This window comes from Silurus aristotelis (genome assembly GCF_946808225.1).
Source record: "Silurus aristotelis genome assembly, chromosome: 10".
Lineage (NCBI taxonomy): Eukaryota > Metazoa > Chordata > Actinopteri > Siluriformes > Siluridae > Silurus > Silurus aristotelis.
Genome location: NC_139583.1, coordinates 22,955,352 through 22,977,892, shown reverse-complemented (window position 1 = coordinate 22,977,892; position 22,541 = coordinate 22,955,352). Strand labels below are relative to the sequence as shown.

The following is a 22,541-nucleotide window of genomic DNA, read 5'->3' as shown; positions in this document are numbered from 1 at the left end:
TTTTCACTCCTCCTCATATTGTGTAATGCACACTCAGCTTTGGATAATCCTTTACACATCTAAACATATTTCAAAGTAGCAACTTCTTAATTTTTAGTGTTATATATTTGGCTGAATACGTTCCTTTTTTTTTGTGTATGATTGGCATATTATACATACTTTCCCTCAAACACCACGTGCATACACGACTGAATAATTGGGTTTGTGGTGCACCACATTGACTTTTTTTTATTTCCAACAGGACACAAGACAACACTCCCGGGGTGATTTTGAATTTCCAGGCAGTCTTCCCTGCCACGTTCAGCTCTGGAAGTGATATTATAGGTCAAAGTTGGAAATCCAAAAGATCCATGTTTGTTGGAAGCAATAATGTAATGTAATGAACGAAGAGACTTCATTACACAGATACGCTTGTCATGTTTATTGAGGTTTGTTTTTTTTATTTTGTTATGTACTGAGACTGAACATTAGAACAGTAAAATAGAAGTAACACTCATTCCAGTTGAATAACTTTACAGCAGACAAAGGCCACATTCACCGGGACTCTAGACTTGGTTTGTGTGGTGTGTACCTGGAATGATTTGGTAGTGTTGGATTTCAATTGACCAAGTAGAGCACACAGCACAGTTTTGAATGACTTAGTGGGAAAGAGAGAAATAAAGCAAAAGAGTGTTGTGTAAAGTGCTTTCGAACGAGAGTCGAAACCGCTGGGCTGGACTGGGCTGGGCTGGGCTGAACTGGGTTAAACTGGTACAATCCAAGGTGCTTTGAGAAGTGCATTTTCAGTCAAGATTTACTTCAGCCTAAGGGCAAGTCAACAGGCACATACATTTTTATACAGTGTTATTGGAAAAACAAAAACAAAAAATAAAAAAAATTAGCATTAAAGGATTTAACTACCATAGGTTACCTTTATAGATGTACTAGAAAAGACAAAATTTGGGGGAACAATTCAAAATATAAAATTAAGATCACATTTTCAGTAAAAGATTTTCTGTTATAGTAATGAGAGACACTTCTTTTATAAAGTAGCTATTTACTGTATGTGCGTTCTTTCCATAAAAGCTGCTAATTCATTTCGACTAAATTCTGTGCCTTGATATTGATATTTTGCTGCATTTTTATTTCTCTTCCGATGGCAGAACAGAACGTGTCGAGACGCTTGGGTTACAATTCGCCTTGAATAAAATGTGTTAATTGGGCAGGCTGGCACAGAGGATTGTTGTTTAGGGTTAGCAAAACTCTTTCAAACAGAATCTCCTTCTGATAATTATATATATAAAAAAAAAAACTAAAATTTTTTTTTTTTCCTGTTTTCTATTTTACAGAAAATAAAACTGGAAACATTACTAAACCACCGATTTAAAAGGTGCTAGCATACAAGCAGAAAATGTACAGTGTCTCTACAGGCTAATATAAGCTCGTGTTAGACAGATGGCGCATTACTGGCCTGACAAATAACAGTGCTTTACTTTCTGAAGATCAGCTCTAGTGTACATAGATCACTTAGAAACACACATCCTGATTTTCCTGGGTCCAAAAGGACTGGATCTGATCAGATGATCAGGGCAAACTTGATCATACGACAGCACTCCTAACCTTTTAAAAATGTTTTTGGCTTATTGTAGTGCTTGGCATACATGCTGAGTTTAGCTAACTATCCAAACTAGCCAAATATCCAAATAAACCCCTCTGATTACATAGAGATAAATTGCTAACTAGTCAGCTTTGTTACCAAAGTTACTATTAGCACTAGTTTGACATCTGACATTAGATAGTTTGTCAATATGCTAGCAAACAAGGTAATGCTAGCTAAACTCTTTTACGTGTAATTATATACCAGACTGGCGTTTATATCACAAAAGATTTCTCAAGGCTACGCTATCAAGGCATGGTGTTAAGATGATACCCAATTTTACAATAAACATACATTTCTATTTGAACTAATAAGTTCCACGCTCACTAGCTATTTATTTATATCTTTAATCGATACAATAAAACAACTAAGCAAGCTTTAGTCAGATGCTACCGTCTAATTCTTAGTTTTGTTCTACCACGACACCATCTGATTGGTTAAAATTTCGCACTCAAATAGAAGTATAGCGTCTATGGTATCAGCTCGTTCACAAAGATTTGGACGACGGACACGATCTTAACCATGGGACAGTCTTCTCATCTAAAAAATAAATAAAATAAATTGAGGGAATGACTCCGTATAGCTGCCATTATGTAAGTGACAACATGAATTAATTTGTACCACAAGTTGCCGGCTACATTAAATATAAATATAAACTACTATAATAGAAAACAACTATAAACGGATAACTGTGTCAAGTGTCAAATTGGTGTGGTATAAGAGTTGAGATAGTAAAAGCAGTTCTGCATCACCCAAGCCGAATGTTGGTTCGTTTCCCAGATGAAAACTGTCCGAGATGTTCTATTGGTTATAGAACCTGCTCTTTTACCACACTCATAGAATAGCAATCTGATCCTAGCTAGCTAGCTAGCTAGCTTTTGTAGTGGATCTCTTTATTTTAGTAATTATTACAAAATGGTTTTACATTTTTTTCAAGCCCATATGTAAGATATTAAGATGTGTAATACAAAACCACCTCCAGGATGTTGTGCAATGTTGTGATTTATGTAAAAAAAAAAAAAATATCTGTATGCATAATTGTTGGACGATTCAGATTTAGGTAAAGAGGAGCCGATTTGCATATATAAGCCATTTCAGGTATCTTCCATGGAAACCTGTCCGTTAGTGTGACTGGTGAGACGTTCGTTATACTTGTAACTTGTGGTTATAATGTAATTATTTCAAATCCTATTAAATAATATAGTGCAGGGTTAAATAATAGTGTTAATGTGTTTGGTATGAAACCATTTTAGCCATAAAGAAAGCTGGTGAAAACGCTTTACAGTTTAGAGATCTTTGAAATGTTTTGACATAAAATGGCAGCAAGCTGAGTGGAAGGTTCGACTCTTTTTGGTGAGCTGGGCTAACAGATCCTAGCCAAAGTGACCATCTTGAGTGGACCAGCTTGGCAAGAATGACCATTCCAGAGTCTTCGTCTTTTTCTCATGAATAAAATACAAACCAGATCACGACTGTTCAGTTGCTGTTGTTTCTTTGAAGATTTTTGAGAAGGGAAAAACAAAAGTGACAATGAACCTTAGTGTCTTGAGTCTATATTAGTTTAGAATCTTTAAGTTTTTACCCCAGTTTTAGAAAGAAGCAACAAAATCTTGAGCCAGGTTCACTAGCAAGGGAACTTGTGTGACCTAGTCATATGATCAAGTTTGCCACTGAATGATAAAATGTAAATGTAAAAATTTGACACCTTTTGCTTATAGAAATCAGGATGTGCACTGAGACCCTGCTCTACATCTGACATGTGCATGATGCATGAAACCAAAATATGTTTAGACATCACGTGAGAATTCCTCTGGAAGCTTGGATTGGTCCATTACACTCAAAAACACTCAGGAAAAAAAAAAACAAGCAATGAAAAAAAATAATATATGAAAATATCTTCAGCACATCACGATAACTGTTCGCTGTCAAAAACAAAGTTAACAAAGTCCGTAGCGGCGGTGAGGTCATCCTCCTCATCCTCCTCCTCTTCTTCCTCCTCCTCGTCTTCATCCTGAGGTGAAGATCTAAGAGGAAGCAGGCCGTTGTGCTTCAGCATCGAGTCCTTTAACCCTCTGGTGTGTCCCCTCACACTCAGCTCCCTGCAGTCTGTTACTCTGCTGTCCTGCTTTACGGCCGTCTTTCTCATCGGTCTTTTCTCCACCCCGTCCTCTTCGTCCTCATCCGATTCGATACGGTTCAGGCTTTTACGGAGTGGCTTCTTTTCCTCCTCGGATGCTCCAGTGTCTCCTTCTTCATCGGATTCCTCCTCTTCCTCGCTTGTACTTCTTGCTGGTTTTAGTTTGAGATGTTTGTGCCTCTGTTTCGAGTCTTCCCTCGTGGACTGTCTCTTTCTGCCTCGGCGTCTGCTCCTCAAGTCAGACTCCTCCTCGGGCTCGGAGTCCTTAGAAACAACAGATGCTGGAATAAAATGTAGAGGAATTAAAATAATATAAAAATAATATTCGAAGCTTTAATTGAATAAACAGATGCTTAATATATTCTATAAAGCATTATATATATTATATGTTGCACTACATGCTTGTTCTAATATTGACTTTACACACAGTTCATATGCAGAGACTTAATGGACATGCCAAATAAACACAGGTATTTCCCAAACGATGGTTTGACTTATGATTTTTCGATCTTGTGATGACGACAGCGATATGAAAAAAAGAAAAAAAAAGAAAAAAAAAAGAAAAAAAAAAAACAACATATTCCCGCTGTGTGAGATACCTTAGTTCAGTTGTCTCTGTGTTAGTATTTTTGTCTGTGTTTTTAAGCCCAATTTCAGCTCATCGCTCTCCTTTTTTAATCGCCGTGTCCGAACAAAAGAAAGAGCGTATGGCTCCGCCCTCCACTTGCGAACGGGTGCTCTTCCATTCTTCTTAGCAGAACCTCTCCAGCTATCAGGTTGGATGGGGAGCATCAGTGCAGAGTACTTTTTTCCAGTTCACTCTACAGGACTGATTGGTGGGGTGCTGCAGAGATGGTTGTTCTTCCGGAAGGTTCTCCTCTTTCCACAGAGAAATGCTGGAGCTCTTTCAGAGTGGCCATCAAATTCTTGGTCACCTCCCTGACTAAGGCCCTTCTTCCTCGATCACCCCTGACTCATGGGTAGGATAGGCGATGTCTCAACTTACAGTATCTTTAATGTACGATTGGGTAATCAGAACGCATTTCTATATTAAGTCGGGGACTACCTGTAGTCGAAAAATCATAAAAAAAAAAATATATATATATATATATATATATATATATATGAAAAACTAGCCTCAGATCCTCTGCATCTACAATGTTTTTTGGTTTTCACACCACTCTAGAGACTGTGTGACATCCCAGGAGACAAAAGTTTCAGCAATAAAAAAACTATAAATCGTTGCTCAGGTGAAGCTTGCAGAGCTGAGCTCCAGAGATGCAGTCGGGAGATGGGAGAAAGTTGTAGAAAGTCAACCATCACTGCAGCCCTTCACCAGTGGGGCTTTATAGCAGAGTGGCCCGACGGAAGCCTCTCCTCAGTGCAGGACACATGAAAACCCGCATGGAGTTCTCCAAGATGGTGAGAAATAAGATTCTCTGGTCTGATGAGACCAAGATAGAACTTTTTGGCCTTAATTCTAAGCGGTATGTGTGGAGAAAACCAGGCACTGCTCATCACCTGTCCAGTACAGTCTCAACAATGAAGCATGGTGGTGGCAGCATCATGCTGTGGGGGTGTTTTTCAGCTGCAGGGACAGGACGACTGATTGCACTCAAGGGAAAGATGAATGCGGCCAAGCACAGGGATATCCTGGACGAAAACCTTCTCCAGAGTGCTTTGGACCTCAGACTGGGCTGAAGGTTTACCTTCCAACAAGACAATGACCCTAAGCACACAGTTAAAATAACGATGTAGTGGCTTCACAACAACTCTGTGACTGTTCTTGAATGGCCCAGCCAGAGCAATGACTTAAACCCAATTGAGCATCTCTGGAGAGACCTAAAAATAGCTGTCCACCAACGTTTACCGTCCAACCTGACAGAACTGGAGAGGATCTGCAAGGAGGAATGGCAGAGGATCCCTGAATCCAGGTGTGAAAAACTTGTTGCATCTTTCCCAAAAAGACTCCTGTCTGTATTAGATCAAAAGGGGGCTTCTACTAAATACTGAGCAAAGGGTCTGAATACTTAGGACCATGTGATATTTCAGTTTTTCTTTTTTAATAAATCTGCAACAGTGTCAAAAATTCTGTGTTTTTCTGTCAATATAGGGTGCTATGTGTACATTAATGAGGAAAAGAAATGAACTTAAATGATTTTAGCAAATGGCTGCAAAATAAAAAAGAGTGAAAAATTTAAGGGGGTCTGAATACTTTCCGTACCCACTGTACATGTGCAGTTGTTTAGGTGTTTCTAATAATGTAGACAGTGAATGTCTGTCATTATCTAAAACATGATTAGTGGCCCTTTTACTATAACCTAAAGAATGTAGTAAATGTAGGTAGCGAGTGAAGAGAAACAAATAGCTACCAGTCTTCCTGATGAACACAGAGAACTGGAAGTTCAGACAGTATAACAGAGTAGAGAACTGACTCACTGTTAGAGCTGGAGATTCGGCGGCGACGTGGCGCTTGGTTAATTTTTCGTTTGGAGACTTTCTGCGACCCCTCAGACTCTGATGTTTCGCAATAGTTAATCTGGGCTTTTTGACTGCGCCGTGACCGTCTCCTGCTCATATTCACATCACTGTCGCTGGCCTCACTGGAACCCTCTGTATCTACAGCGGGGAAACCCAAACAAAGATAATATGCTGTCTGTTAATAAAAGTATGGTCAGTATTTCACAAAACTCTAGATTTTTTACAGATAATAATAGAGGTCGACTGATTTTACAGACAGCTACATTGGATCATACCGATAACCGATCAATCGACCAATAGTTTTTTAAATGAATATCGGATAAAAAAAAATTATTTAAAAAAACATGTAAAATAGTACTGAACTTTATTACAAAAAAAACTTTTTATGAAAATGTGCTAAATAAAAAAATATGAATATATTAATTATAAAATGAATAAATATGAAAATAATAAATATAAAATTGCGCTCTCCATGCACCGAGCAAGCTCACATGCAAAAATGAACAGCATGTGGCATCAATGATTCGCCTCAAGAGGCCGCTCTCGTAACGACTTAAGTGTAAACGCTTAAGCAATGAACCCTACCCGGAAAAACTATCTGTGTAGACTTTTGCCAATAGCTGATCGTTCCAGCAATCAACTATTGGTGCCAATTAATTGGCAAAACCGATGAATCGACTGACCTCTAGATAATAACTTTGAGTTCTGTTTACTGTGTGGGAGTTTCTGCACATATTCTATGCTGTGTCTGTGCTTCCTCTGGGCTCTTTGGTTTTCTCCAACCTCCTAAAAACATGACAGTAGATAGATTGTGTATGCAAAATTTGCCCTATAAGTCGGTGTACATGGGACATGGACAGGTATGCCATCCAGGGTGTGTCCCAATAATAGAATTCAGTTCCAAATAAACCCTGATGAGGATGAATGAAGGATAATGACTATACTAATAATAATTATAATAAACAGAAATTGCTAGTTAACATCAATAAATGATTCGACAAATGTAAAAAATTAAAACAAACTAAAACAAAGAAATCACACAAATTCTAAAATCTTTAGTGCATAAAAACATAATTGTAACAACAAACCAATCTCTTCCTCCTCTTCCTCCTCCTCCTCCTCCGAGGAACCTTGGTGGCGTCTAACTGATTTGCGTATCCTCCTCTTGGTTTTCTGTGCTCGGCCGTTCCTGGCTGTTTTCCTGATCGGAGGCAGACGGTCTACACTGCTGGAGATGCTGCCTCTCTCACTCCCATCCCAGGATGCAGCTTCGGCATCGCTGCCTCCGTCATCCCCAGATACCACAAAATCATCCTCCTCCATACTGGGCTCGAGGAAGGGGATAAAAGAAACAGGACAGAAAGGCATAAGTACTGACGTCCGGGGTGCCACTGTGTGAAAGTGTGTTAGTAGGCAGATGTTTGTAAGATCGTCTTCTCTGTGAAAGATCACAATTTGAGAGGGTCCTGGCTGACAGTAGGTCTAACTCACCTGTCACTGATCTGAAACTCGTCCTCGCTCTCCTCCTCATCCAGGGTGCTTTCGCTGTCTAAATCGTTAAGTCTCCGGCGGCGCTTCCTCTTGCGTGGAGCAGGAGTTTTCACAGGCTGCCTGATCTCTTTGGCTCCCTCTTTCTCTTCCTGGTCTGTGATAGCCGCCATATCCTTACCAAGACCCACGTCTACGAAAAGAATTACACAAAATACTACAACTTGTTCAAGCCAACATTCTTTCATCTACTCATGCATATACGTTTCCCTACCTCCTCCATCTGAATTCTGTACATCTTCCTCTATTGCTTCATCGATCGCGTCGTCAAAGTCGTCAAACCTGGTGATTTAAAATGAATAAACAGAATGTGATTATGCAGAAATGACGGCTAGATGGCCAGGATTAATTTCTTTGAAGGTCCAAATCACCTGTAACTAATAGACTTTCTCTTTCGGGTCGATCTCCTCTCCAGATTCTTGCACTTCTTTATACCCTTTTTCTTCTCTTGTTTTCCATCCTCTGCCTCTGCATCCTGTGAGGAAGAGGAAGAAATTACTTAAGAACCTTGTCAAACTGCTGCCTAATTTATTATCATGATCAAAATACTCAGTTATGTCTTGAAAGATTAAAGGATTTAATGGATAAAACCAATAACAGATATCTGTGCATCTAGTGGAACTGTGTGATTGTTGTTGGCAAGTTGTAATGCCAGCACTGTCAACATGGTCAAGAAATATACATTAGTGGTCGACCAATTAATCGGTTTGGAACTATCGGCAAAAATCCATACTTTTTTCCTTCTTCTGGTCCACTGTCATTACAAGAGCGGCCTCTAGAGGTGAATCACTGAACCACGTGCTGTTTGTTTTTACATGCGAGACTGTGTGCTGCACGGCGAGCTCTATATTATATTTAAAATTTATACTTTATTAATTCTATAATTATTATTTATTAACTAATATAATTATATTTATTCAGCCTTTTTTTATAATTCAGTACTGTTTTGAATTTTTATGTTTGTAATAAATTTCAGTACTATTTTACATGGAGTGTTGTTATTTATTTTTTTCTGTTTATTAATTGCTTATCGTCAAGTATGATCCTACCTAGCTATCGATATCAGTAAAAATCACTATTTGTCAACCCCTATTTTATATATATATATATATATATATATATATATATATATATATATATATATATATATATATATATATATATATATATATATATATATATATATATATATAAAAACACACTGAAGCATAAGTCTTTGTCCATGGTCAAGACTCCTTTTGGTTTCAAAAAGTGTATACCGTCTATATATTTTTTTCTTTAAATGAAAATTTATTTTACTTGATGTATACAGTTTTTATAAAAATGGGGATCAGGATAACAATTAAAATAAACCTGTGATCTGAGGTGCTTTCATACAAGAATATCAACACATTTTGACCACTCAGAATTGAGGATTCAATAGCAGTGCATATATTTTTTTTAAATGTACTAACTGGATTGGGTATGATGTTCTCCACGCTGATTCCCACGTAGACCAGGCGTTCACGCCTACAGACACAAAAACATGCATGAGAAATGGCAGGCGTGAACTAGTGTATACTGACAAAATACTGGAAGAAAACACAGAGGTCAACCAGGCAAACAGTGTTGGTGAGGGGTGCTTTTGTGTTGTGTGAGATATCTGCACCTCCTCTCAGCTCTTTCCCGTTTCTTCAGAGCTGTGTCCAGATTCTGCAGCTGTTCCTCCAGCCTTTTACACAGCAGCTTCTGAAAATGACATTGCAGTTATTCACACTCAATGTTTGCACTTACAAGTAAATAAACCTCTCTGTTATATTTTAGCTTTTTGACTGGTAAATAATTTCTCTTGTATGCACTGTGTAGTGAATAAAAAGCCACATTGGTCTTATTTCTGCTTAATAATTATAAGCTTATGCATACAGAATAGTACAGCTGGCACTCTCTTTAAAGTGTCTTTATTTTCTCTGTTATTCGCCTCAGTTTGGTCAGCTGACATTTCCAAGTTTATCCAATCATGCCAAAGCTACCAGAGAGGAAGAAGGCTAACACTTGTATTTCTGAGATGTAAATCCAATAGCTTCTTTGTCTACTTTTGGAATGTCAAAGGGCAGAGCTATTTACCCTCTTCCACATACTTGAGGTGATTGCGCAGTGGTTAAGGAATTGGCCTCTGGTTGGGAAGGTCACAAATTCAAATCCCAGCACTGCCAAGCTGCCACTGCTAGATCCTTAAACAAGGCCCCTAACCCTTAACTGCTCATATCCAAGTTGCTCTGGATAAGGGTGATTGCCAAATGCCATAAATGTAAGTGTTAATGTAGTTAAGCTCACAGACACCTATGATTCTCTAGTGTCACTCACATGTGAACATGATCCAGAAACACCATCTATTCTGGACCGAAGCTCATTTAAAATGTATTGAGACAAAGCTGAAAACTGTAGTGTTCAAACATTAAAATGTTCAATTCTTTGTGGAAAACATGTTAAAGAGCTAAGGAGGAGAGAGGCCATCTGGCTTGTTATCAGTGCTCAGTTCATGCATCTCAGTACCTGCATCTCTGATGCTATGGAAGTGCATTTGTGCCTATGGAATGGGCATCTTTCACATCTGGAAAGGCACCATCAATGCTGAAAGGTATAGGGCATTTGGCAACCTGTACAGGTTTTAGAGCAACATGTGCTTTTTTGAGGAAGGCCTTGCAATACAATGCTAAAAAAAAAAGTATACTTCATCTATTACAACAGCATGGCTTTATAGCAGAAGAGTTCGGGTGCTGGCCTGCTTGCAGTACAGACATTTCTCCACTTGAAAACATTCTGCGAATTATGAACTAAAATAAACCCAGGACTGTTGAGCAGGTAGAATAATGTATTGGACATGATTTGGACATGATTTTGGACAACATTCCTCTCCCAAAACTCCATCAACTGGTCTCTTCAGTTCCCAGATGTATACAGATTGTTGTTAAAAGGAAAAAGGACGCTACAGTGTAAACATGGCCCTGTTCCAAGTTTTATGAGACGTTGCGGTCATTATGAGATCTGTAAATCATTGCATTCTGTTTTAGTTGTTACACAGCGTCCCGGTTTTTATGAAATTGGGGTTTGTGTGTGTGTGCAAATGTATATGTATTAAAGGGTGTAATGCTACACAAAATGTAATATTCGTTATGTACCTTAGTTTTTAAGTCATGGTTCAGGTCAATTTCGGTATGGTTAGGAGAATGCAAAAAAGTTATAATAAACACAGTTTATTATTATTAACAATTGTGAACAGCAACAGTTTACTTTTAAAATGCTTGCTTGGTTAAAAAATATATATAATAATATTTTATAAAAATAAAATACAATCTAATTAATGCAATACACTTTTTATTATATTGAGTTATTGATAAGTTTGTCACAAATTAAATTAAAAGTTTCTTTCGGCTTCTCCCGTTAGGGGTCGCCACAGCGGATCCTCCGCACGTTTGATTTGGCATATGTTTTACGCTGGATGCACTTCCTAACGCAACCCTCCCCAATTTATCCGGGCTTGGGACCGGCACTGAGAGTGGCTGGGGATGGTTCCCTGACCGGGAAGCGAACCCGGGTCGCAGCGGTGAGAGCGCTGCATCTTAACCACTAGACCACCAGGGGACCTTGTCACAAATTAAATTGATTAAATAAAATTAAATAAATAGAAAAAATGTTTGAACCAGTTTACATTTGTTAGGCCCCATTTGGGTTATACAGATGTGTGTGTGTGTGTGGTTTTTTTACGTTTAATATTTAAATTTCTAAATATATGTTCTACTGAACTGTTCTACTTATTTCAGTATACTTTAACAAATGTCTTCATTCCTTCCATCCTTCATTTATTCACTCCCTTAAAATGTAAAATTGTCAGGATTATAAAAAAAAAAAAAAAAAAAAAAAAAAAAAAAAAACACGCTAAACAATCAATGGCACCTAGCGTTAGCCATTAGCCATTTCCTGGTTAGAAGTAACATGAGCGCTATGAATTTTTTAACAAATGTCTTCATTCCTTCCATCCTTCATTTATTCACTCCCTTAAAATGTAAAATTGTCAGGATTATAAAAATAAAAAAAAAATAAAAAAACACGCTAAGCAATCAATGGCACCTAGCGTTAGCCATTAGCCATTTCCTGGTTAGAAGTAACATGAGCGCTATGAATTTTTTAACTAATTTTATTATTTTTTTATTTTACCCCTAGCAATAACGTTGTGTATGTTTTAAAGTATAAAGAAAAAAAAGAAAATTAAAAAATGTTATTACTCAAAGTGCGAGGCTGCGACTAAACAAACTTGCGGTCTGCCACTTTATACGTTCCTGAGAAAACTCAGATTTGAACTATGTTCCTCACGTAAAAGTAATGCATTCGGTACCGAACCGAAAACCCTGTACCCTTAAAATATATAATTTTTCGGTACAGGGCTTTCAGTTTGGTACACATTAGGGTGGTCAATCAATTAAAATATGATTAATAAATTACTCGTGATTAATCGCAACTTAATCGCATATCTTTCTGTTCTAAATGTACCTTAAATTAATACTTTTCAAGTTTTTAATATTCTAATCAACATGGCTATGGACAAATATGGATGCCTTATGCAAATGTATGTTTATTATTAGTGAAACCAAACTCAACATAGAGCATGAAGACAAAATATTCTTGTACATGTTTTAAAGTAATGATGGCGTTTTGAACTACGTAAACCATCAGGACACCTAACGGAACTTTTGCTATGTTTCCACACGGACGGTTTTAATTGCCGGATGGGACGTTGTGAATGAATGTGTTGTGTTGAAGGTTTTAATTTAGCCTCTTTTATTTGTATTTATTTGTATTGTTTGTAAAACAGTCAAATAGAATTCAATGCTGCATTAATCACACGTTAATAAAATTAGTGCTGTTAAAATGAATTTGCGTTAAAGTGTTATTAACGCATTAATATTGACAGCCCTACTATCGGTGTAGTGTGTGTGTGTGTGTGTGTGTGTGTGTATGTGTGTGATGTCATATTTGCATGTTTTTATCCATTTTTTATGAATATAACATCTGCCTTAAAAATTAGAGCTTTTTAGATGACGATGAAAAAAGAAGAAAGGACGTCAATTTCACACTGGATGCATCTTTTGGACTGGAATGTACACATTATAGTGAGCTATCTAGATAACTAACCAGTAAATGTGGCTACTTTGGGATTGTGGAACAAAATAAACAAATTGGTTTAGTCTTGAATAGGTCTATATGTTTCGTATGTAGAAATCTGTTGTATACCGACGATGGAGCACAGGCTTTGTGTTGCTACTCACGTGCTGACACGGAGGGCAGAACCACTCTCCATCAGGAATGATCATCAGAGGAGGTCGCAGGCAGGCCGTGTGGTAGCCACTGTCGCAATGGTCACAGAGGAGAATCTAAAATGAAGAAGAAAAAAAAAAGCATTGACAATAGATGTTTAAATAGAATCAAGGTGCATAAACACTTCGGTCGAGAGTTCATGAGACCACACTGGCATGTTAATGCCGTCAGGTAGATGCTGTTAGAATCTCAGAAAGAAATCTCAGGATGACTGCACAATTTGTAAAACAGCTACAAAACTGAGACAGGTAATTGTGAAACTTTAATGTCATCATTTGATAAAATGATGGTCACAGAAACATACTATGCATGCTTTTGGGCAGGTAAAAATACCTTATTACTTCAAGCTGACATTGAATCAGAAGCTTCAGCTTCTAAAATGTGGTTTCTCTAGGTAATATTTTAGCCTGCTCATTGTGCTGATCCCTAATACAAGTAGAATACATTTAATTAAGCAGTCTATCAATCATTAGAGGGACTTCATTAGATAAAAAGAAAAATGTGTTATTGCAGTGTGTTATGGTGCTGAGACCCTGTACTGTTTTGTTCTTAATGCTGGACTCACACTGTGCGATTTAGACCCGTTTTGATTTTGGTATGGACAAATTTTGAAAGTCGTAAAAGATTCCTATAATCCCAGGCTAAAATCTGTAGTCTTTGATCGCTGGATTGACGCCGATTGAACACCCGTCAAACCGAGAACCCTGATGATGCAATTAGCGTGACCAAATTATCGCTATTACTGTTTTTGTTTGCTGTTCGCTACCATTAGCGAGAGGGTCTGAATGTGTCACGGATTGATGACTTAAAACTTCGGGCGAGTATTCTTGGTACAGTGACTGACATTATGACAACTGAGATCCTACATTGTGACATGGGGATCATTTTTGACAAGCAATTTGACAAGCAGTCTAACAACAATCACAAAAGGACTATAAAACCTCCACAGTGTTTGCCCGGCAGAACTTGTTAATAAAAACCAGTTTCCGTCGAGTTACAACTTGCTGATGCTAACCTATATTTATGACATTTGGCAGATGCCCTTATAAAGAGCGATTTACAACTGAGTAGATGAGAGTTAAGGGCCTTGCTCAAGGGCCCAGTAGTGGCAGCTTGGTGGTGCTGGAATCTAAACTTGTGACCTTCCGATCCAATGCCTTTCAACCACTCAGCTACCACCTCCCTAATTTAAGTTCCTCAAGACTTTAACCCCTAACTCTTTATTCTGCAAGTATGCTAACAAGAAATAAAATGGGTGTGTGGCCCACCAGTTCAGGGTGGTTGGGGAGGCCGCAGTGTTTACAGGCATCTTCAGGTGGAGCTTCCTCTGAATTCTGCGAATCCAACTCGCTCTTCTCATCGTCTCTCTCAGATTTGCTCTCAAGTACCGCATCCCCTCCCAGAGCGACTTCGGTTTTGCGAGGTTTTGAGGGTTTCGACCAGCGAGGCCGCCTGTGTCGCCGTTTCCCCTGAAATGTGCCAGAAGACTGTTGAACTCTGCTGACATTTATCATGGGTTTAATTATAAACAAACTTCTACATGAATATAAGAATAACCTTAGTGGGTTTGATTTGTCCATCTGAGGTGATTTTCTTGTGCAGCTCCCTCTTGTGAAGCGCTCTCTCCTCGTCCAGATCCATGTGCTCTTCCACGTCCCGTGTCGTAGACGGCACCGTGTGTTTCCGCTCCTGAATCTCTGCCAGCTTGGGACTGGGCTTGCAGATTCTGGCTGACCTGCGTAGCTCGGGAGTTCGTCTGTGCAGCGGGATCTTAATCTTGAGACGAATTCCCTCCTTCTGAAGCTCAGAGGACACTTCCTCGTCATCGGGTTTATTCCGATCCTCGCCGGTTTGCGACTTGAGCTTGGCTTTTTCGGAGCGTTTCTTTCTCGAACTTTTCGATCCTCTGCTGATGTTGCCTTCTGAAGCTTTAATGATCAGATCATCCGTTCCTCCGTCGGGAAGTGTTGCCGTTTTGACCTTTCTGCTTCCCTTCTGCTCTCCTGTACTGCTCGCCTCTTCCAGCTTTGCACCCGTTTCCTGCTCAGCACTGGATCTAATAACCGACTTCCCATCCCTGTATTCCTTTTCAGCATCAGCCGGTAAAGCTAGCAATAATGCAGCTCGCTCTCTAGCGTCTGCTCCAAGAGCCTTTACTTTCGCATCGCTCTCTGCATGCTCGACCGTCAGTGTCATCTCTTCGCTCATGCTTGAATGATGAGTGGCCTGGGAAACACTTGGCTTTCTAACTAGGACCGACTGCCGTATGCTCTCAGCATGCGTCACCTCGGTCTTAAAGCTTTTCACATCCCGGTCTACGTGTAGTCCGTTTCTATCCTTCGTGCCATTTCCTGAGCCATCGGGCACAGGAAATGTTTGCGGTCTCTCAATCGGGCCCATTATAACGCCAAAACCTACGTATTGTTCTCTTTTACTTGGAGACATGACCCTCTCATGGACAGATTCACTCCCTTGTGTCTGAGAGTTTTCTGTAAGAAGCGGAGCTGGTGCTATTTTCTTTTCTCCAGTGTGCTCCATTGCTGCTGGGTTGCGTACAATTATGCCACCCACAGAAATACTGCCATTGCTGTTGTTATTATTGTTGATGTGGCTGTAAGGACTGTTGTCATAGCCATCGGTTCTTTTCAGCTCCCGCTTTTTCAGGGGTATCTTGGCCTGCTGGTCACTTCTCATAGCCCTCTCGAAATCTGCCGTTCTCTCTTTCTTGTCCTTACAGGAATCAGTCTTCCCTGGAAGCTCCTGTTTGATGGAGCTGGGTGCCATGACGACCGAAATGGCGTTCCAGTGTCGAGGTGAATCTCTCGGCTCGTCCTTGACGAGGCTTTTAATGGTGCTCACTCTGTTGTCTATAACAGGAGTCGGGTCCAAATTGGGGGTTTCGCTGCCAATCGCTTTCGGATCAAGCTTGTCCTTTCGCTCTTGTTCCAGTCTGAGCGGCCCTTCGGATCCTTTCGTTTTGATTTCGCACACCGTCTGACTTTCTTTTTTGACGGATTTGTCAGGCTTTGCATTTGCAGTGCTCAGGGTAATTGGCTTGCTTTCTTCTTCTTCCACCTTACCAACCTTGTTCGTGTCTTTAATTTCACCTTTGGGAAAATAAATATAAAATACACATATTCACGTAGCAAGAAACAGATCACAAATTCACCATGTGACTTATGACAAGAACTGTAAGAGCTGTCATACAAAAATCACGTTCATAATGATTCAGTAGGTATAGAAACAGTGTGTAAACTGTACAGTACCTCTGCCACTTTTTTCGTCTCCAGGGCTGCCAGCAGTACCATCGTTTCGCTCCTCATCTGTCACTGCTGGTTCTATCTTAGCTTTAAGTAGCTCCAAAATGTCAGCCAGCTCGGTCCTATTACTGTTAAGACAAATGATATTGCTCTGCCAATGACTCATGGCCTTACTGTAAGTTACACTATATGAACAAAAAGTATTGAGACACCTGATTTTGCTTCTTACCCCAAACTGTAACCATAAAGTTGGAGGCACACAATTGGAAAGCATGACATTTTAAAGACCCAAAACCTGAACAATGCAAGAACATGAACATATGGTGTACATGGGTTCTTGCAGAAGATCTTGCGTGGCCTGCTAGAGAGCTCTGAACCTAACCCTATTGAACACCTTTGGGATGAATTTGGGATGGATTTGGGATGAAACGTTACTAACGCGCTTATGGATGAATAAACACAAATCTCCACAATCACACTCCAGAAAAATTGACCTAATCAAAACAGCAAATTGGGACTAAATATGGAATGGGATGTTTAAAAAAACAAAAAAACACATAAGAATCTTATAGTCAGGTGTCCACAAACTTCATTTGGAAAAGAACAGTGTTCCATTGCAGGATGACGACTTGCAGAAACAGTTCTATCCGAATGCAAATGTACGGTTTTGTCTGTTCTCCACATGTGACTTATGAGCCAAATAAGAAATTACTGTTTATTTATTTAATAACCTTTAGACATCTTTAAGTAAAAAAAGTGGTGTGATAGTGTTGCTAGTGCTCAGTTACTAGACACAACAACTCATTCATGTAAATGTGTGATTTGTTTTACAGCTAACCTCCTGTCTGCGCCATGCGGCTCTAGAAAATGAATTAAACCTTTCAGACCAGTCCGAGTCAAGAATTCAAGTGTGCTGTGGGAGAAATCTTTGTAGTTTGAGGTTTAAAACTCATTACGCAAAGAAGAAGACAGATCTACTCTGTTCAGTTTGTTGTGAAAATATATATATCAATTTGCATATATTACATATACATAATATATGAATATATTACAACTCCCATGTTTGTATTACAATTCTGAGAGACACTTTGTTGAATCTTTTTGAAAATCATTTTTATTATTGTACTTGCTAATTACTAAATATGCATACATATGCCAATCTCACTCTCGCCTCTCTCACTTGCTACGTCCTACATGTGCTGTCCCTCTAATAAACTAATTTCTAATCCTGTCCATCGTCCTCACTCCCAATGAAAATCTCAACATCTTCAGCTCTGCTACCTCCAGCTATACCTCCTGTCTTTTACTCCGTGCCACTGCCTCTAATACAACCCATACAACATCTCAGGTCTCACCACAGTCCTATAAACTTTCCCTTTCACTCTCACAGACACTCTTCTATCACAAATCACTCCTGCTATCACTCTTCTCCACCCACTCCACCCTGCCTGCACTCTTTTCTTTACTTCTCTAACACACTCTCCATTACTTTGCACTGTTGATCCCAGGTACTCCACTGCCCTTCCTCTCATTCACACACATGTACTCTGTCTTACTTCTAATGACTTTCATTCCCATTCTCTCCAGCGTGTACCTCCACCTCTCCAGGTTCTTCTTAACCTGCTCCCTACTCTCCCCACAAATCACAATTTCGTCCGCAAACATCATAGTCCATAGAGACTTTTGTCTAATCTCATCCTTCACCCTGTCTATCACCAATGCAAACGGGAAAGGGCTCAGAGCCGATCCTTGATGCAGTCCAACCTTCACCTTAAACCAGTCTTTCATTCCTACTGCACACTTCACTGCTGTCACACTGTCCTCATACATGTCCAGCACCACCCTCACATACTTCTCTGACACACCAGACTTCCTCATACAATACCACAACTCCTCTCTCCACCCTGTCGCACGCTCTCTTTAAATCTAAGAACTATGTCTTTAACAACAGAAAATAAATCTTGTAACCACCCAGTCCTGAATTTTTAATGCACTATAAAACAACAATGCTCAGTCTGGACAAAATTTGTCTTCTGATAAATAATATTAGAGCATTTCCAATACTGATAGAGTGCCTGAATTGGTGTCAGTACATTTATGGACAAAACAAGCACAATCTCTTTTTCTGTTTCCTGTATGTATCTTTTGACTGTTCACTGATTAAGCAAAGTAACTCTTTGAATTCTCCAGATTGTTTCTTTACTGCTTACCTGACAATGCACCTCCAAGATGACCCGTCCAGATCGTCCTGCTCCTCCACGTAGAGGCGCACGTTCTGGTCTTGGTCTAGTTGGAACCAGTACAGGAGTCCCTCTTTATCTCTGCCGATCGGCTGCAGGCGCATCTGCTCCGGGTCTTCCTCGTTCACCGCCGTCTTGAACTTGAGGTTGTCGTCGAACTGGCTTTCACACAAATACTGCGAAACGGACAAGCTATCAAACACAAGGCACGTGGTGCACTACGTATGGTAGTTGGGGTATTTATTTAAGATTAGAGGAAATCAGGAGATTGAACCAGGGATCCTGGAGCTATGAGGAGGCAACACTACATACTCAGGAAATACACTTTATGAACAAAAGTATTGGGACATCTGACTTTTGCAGCTGTATGTAGTTCTTCCCAAATTGTTACCACAAAAATAGAGGCACACGGTCTTACGTCTTTGGATGCGGCAGCGTAAAATTTTTTTTCTTTAATTCAGCTAGAAGACCCAAACCCGAGCTCCATAAAGATAGGGTTTACATTCGTTACAGTGAAAGATCTTGAGTGGCCTGCAACAGAGCTCTGAACTCAACCCTACTAAACACCATTGGGATGAATTATCATCCTCACCCTACATCAGATACTTACTTTTCTAACACCCTTGTGACTAAATGAGCTCAAATCCCCATAAAAAAACTCCCAAATCTAGTGGAACAATCTTATTTTCAGGTATCCACAATCAATATGGTGTACAAGCATATCAGACAACCTTTTCTTTCCTCACAATGCCAAATCACTTCTAATAATTTAAATATTTTATAAAACCACACCTTAAGGATGTCAGCCTTGCAATCTATTGACATTTCTGGGTATCCTTTCCTCTCCAGCTCCCAGGCCCAGGTACTATTAAACTCCTGGCACACCTGTATAAAAAATAAAATAAATAAAAAACAATCAATACATAAGAAAACATATTGTACAGGATAAAACATCATGAAATACACACTAATACATATCGGATGACTGGATTTGAACTACACTATGTAATTCTAGCGCCAAGTACAAAAAGTCTTTTTATTTACCTTAACAAGATACTTCTCCCATCGGTCCGACGTTACCGACTTGCCAAGTTTGCGAAGTAACTTCACATGGAGCTCAACAAGAGGCTGGGCAACTACAGTGTCACAGAAAGGTGATCAATAAACCAATAACACCTTTATCACTTACATGCAAATCAATACATACAATTGAGTACCATTAGTTCTATACCCTTAATACATTTTCAGTGGTTTATTCAACATCATTTTCAATTCTGATAAACCAGAGTTTCCATTGTTATGCATCATTCAGATAGAGGTCTTTTATGTGTTAGGCAGATATTTAATGGATGTATTATGTCTGCCTCGGCCGTTACAGGGAAACAACCCAGGAAGCTTTCTGATCGAGTGGGAGATAAGGAGATTGCTGACATGAAGAAGAAAACAAATCATGTTTTCATGTCAGGAAACATGTCGGATTAGACTATAATGATCAAATTTTACACTACAAAATGTATTAAATAAGTAAAATTTACTCTGGTTTGTGGTGAAGGCAACATTACATACTCAGGGAATACACTTTATGAACAAAAGTATTGGGACATCTGAATTTTCCAGCCATATGTGGTTCTTCCCAAACTGTTACCACAAAGATGGAGGCACACAATCTTATGGATTCAGTCTTTGGATGCGGCAGCATTTAATTTACCTTCAATTCAACTAGAAGACCCAAGCCTGAGCTTCATAAAGATAAGGTTTACATATGTTGGAGTGGAAGATCTTGAGTGGCCTGCAACAGAGCCCTGAACTCAACCCTACTAAACACCTTTGGTATGAAATGGAATGCTGACTGACTGCACCCCAGGCCTCCTGGTCAGTCGGGTGCGTTTGTTGCCCTTTTTACTCAACAAGACTTTTGTGTATAGTTAAAAACATTATTAGGATTGTAATTGTTATTTATTCAGGGGATTTCTGTACTAATTTCTCTCCATTCCTGAATAGTTACTACCATGTAGTACCTCTGTATTCCTCTCTATGACAAAACAAGATAGTTATAATATTGTTATAAACCCCAGGATAGACTTAATATCCAACAAAACAAGACAAAGCAAAGTGAAAGAGTGTGTAAAATGCGAAATCGATATTTGTGCAACTAATTAGTGGGAACCAAGTTTGCCCAAGAAGTTGGGCGCATGCGCAGAAGAGACGGCCGCCGGCTCTGTCCTGTTTGTCACAGCGTTGCTAGCTAAAAGTGAATGTAAACATGAGGCACGATTTCAAAGTATATATATATTTAAAAAATATATCTAAAATATTATGCATATAACATTGTTAGAAAAGTGGCAGAGTATACATAACGAGTTAATATTATGGTGTAGATTTTGATGGCGAAACGCAACAAACCCAATGGAAAAATTCCACCTGACAGCTAGCGGGAATGAGACGCTAGTTAATGTTGACCAGAAAAAAAAATCCTTAGAATTGAGTTTAGATAAAAAAAGGATTAAGACTAAAAACAAGCCAGAGACACATATATCTGTGTGGTTTATTTTATTATTTTTTTCCATCCCATAATAATGTCGTTCCTCTCGCCTGTTATAACGGTAGATCAAATCCTGAAAACTAGCATGCTAGCAAGGAGGTGTGTTTTGTCAGTTCTTTAGCTAGGTACTGTGTTTTCTGCTCCTGATCTCATATCTATTACATCTATAAGTTTTTATAGTGTGTGTAAGAGCTGGGGAACGATTAAATATGGAGTTAATGCGAAGTAAGGTACTGATGATGATGGTGGTGAAGATGATGGAGAGACCCTGTCCACTATAGCCATCCAGAAGCAAAATGTCCTCTCCCTCCCCCCTCACCTGATGATGTATCTTGTAAGTATCCCTCCATCTGCGGGAAAGTCAATTCGGGCAGATCCAGAGCAGCCCCGTACCGCTCGAGAAATGAGCACACGACGGCAAAGCTCGGACACAAACCCCGAGCAGCCATTTTCCCTACCCGGGTTAGAGAGTATAGAGTGAGATTAAAGCTGGGGAGGACCGAGGCCTGCCCACAATTCACCGCGACGGGGGAAGCATCAGTACCAGAAAGCGCGTTGTGGATCACTCGGTGATTCCAACTTTCAGAATAAATGCGTCATTGCCTACACCGATTTTGGTGAGGTGAAGTGCTGTGAATAATCCAGCAATCGAGACAGCAGCACCGGCAAAACCTTTGTTTCAGTGCTGCGCCGCTGAAACGCCACAAATCCCTTTGGAGGGTTTCTGCGTTTTGATCTTTTGAATACAGTTCATGATCAGTCATCAGAATCCTCATGAACCCTTGATGACAAGGAAGAGGATGGAAACCATGCCGTCTCCGAGTGGGCGTGACCTTTCTCCCACCGGTGTTTTAACAAGCCCCGCCTTCCTGCGCTGTGACCGGCTCGCAGACTAGCTGACCAATCCACGACCCGCCTGGCTCAGGACTGGTAGCCAATAGGATTCATAGGTGTGTCCCTACGTCATCGTCGGGTCCGGAAATAAATTTCCCGACGCGATGAATGAGCCACAGATAGCTGCCGTTTTAATGCGTTCAGTTCTTTGCATTAAACGGAATGACCCTGAATATTTTTTCCAACCCATAATAACGTAAATTAATGTAAATATAAAGCTTTTAAACTAGTCCGTTTACGCGAACTACAACTCCCGTTAAACAACACAAGAGTCGTGAGAGGTGTCACATCCGGGCCACATCCCGGTTGGTTGGTTAGCTACACAACACAATTAATCGCAATTTATTCCACCGAAGTAATTCTATCGTTATATCATTACAGTATAACAATAGAATATACCTAACCTCTCTATCTGAACATCACTCCAAAAAACAGCCACATGCTAGGCAAT

General features: G+C 39.6%; 1 protein-coding gene across 2 annotated transcripts; it reads right to left on the bottom strand.

Annotated features, from left to right (window-relative positions):
* Nucleotides 1-397: 397 nt before the first annotated feature.
* rsf1a (remodeling and spacing factor 1a) lies at nt 398-22,516 on the bottom strand. 2 transcript variants are annotated; one of them, XM_083551567.1, is made up of 17 exons: nt 21,741-22,020; nt 21,516-21,650; nt 19,699-19,790; nt 19,447-19,539; nt 18,625-18,830; nt 16,421-16,542; nt 14,712-16,261; nt 14,423-14,623; nt 13,106-13,210; nt 9,451-9,530; nt 9,257-9,311; nt 8,174-8,277; nt 8,017-8,084; nt 7,746-7,935; nt 7,343-7,578; nt 6,213-6,392; nt 398-4,054 (listed from the first exon to the last, which is right to left on the bottom strand). In XM_083551567.1, exons 2-17 carry the CDS (start codon nt 21,643-21,645, stop codon nt 3,543-3,545), a joined length of 3,924 nt encoding a protein of 1,307 aa, XP_083407693.1. In that variant the 5' UTR covers nt 21,646-21,650; nt 21,741-22,020; the 3' UTR covers nt 398-3,542. The 2 variants fall into 2 exon arrangements, with proteins under 2 accessions (XP_083407693.1, XP_083407692.1); XM_083551566.1 differs by having other exon boundaries at nt 21,516-22,516.
* Between the last annotated feature and the right edge of the window lie 25 nt (nt 22,517-22,541).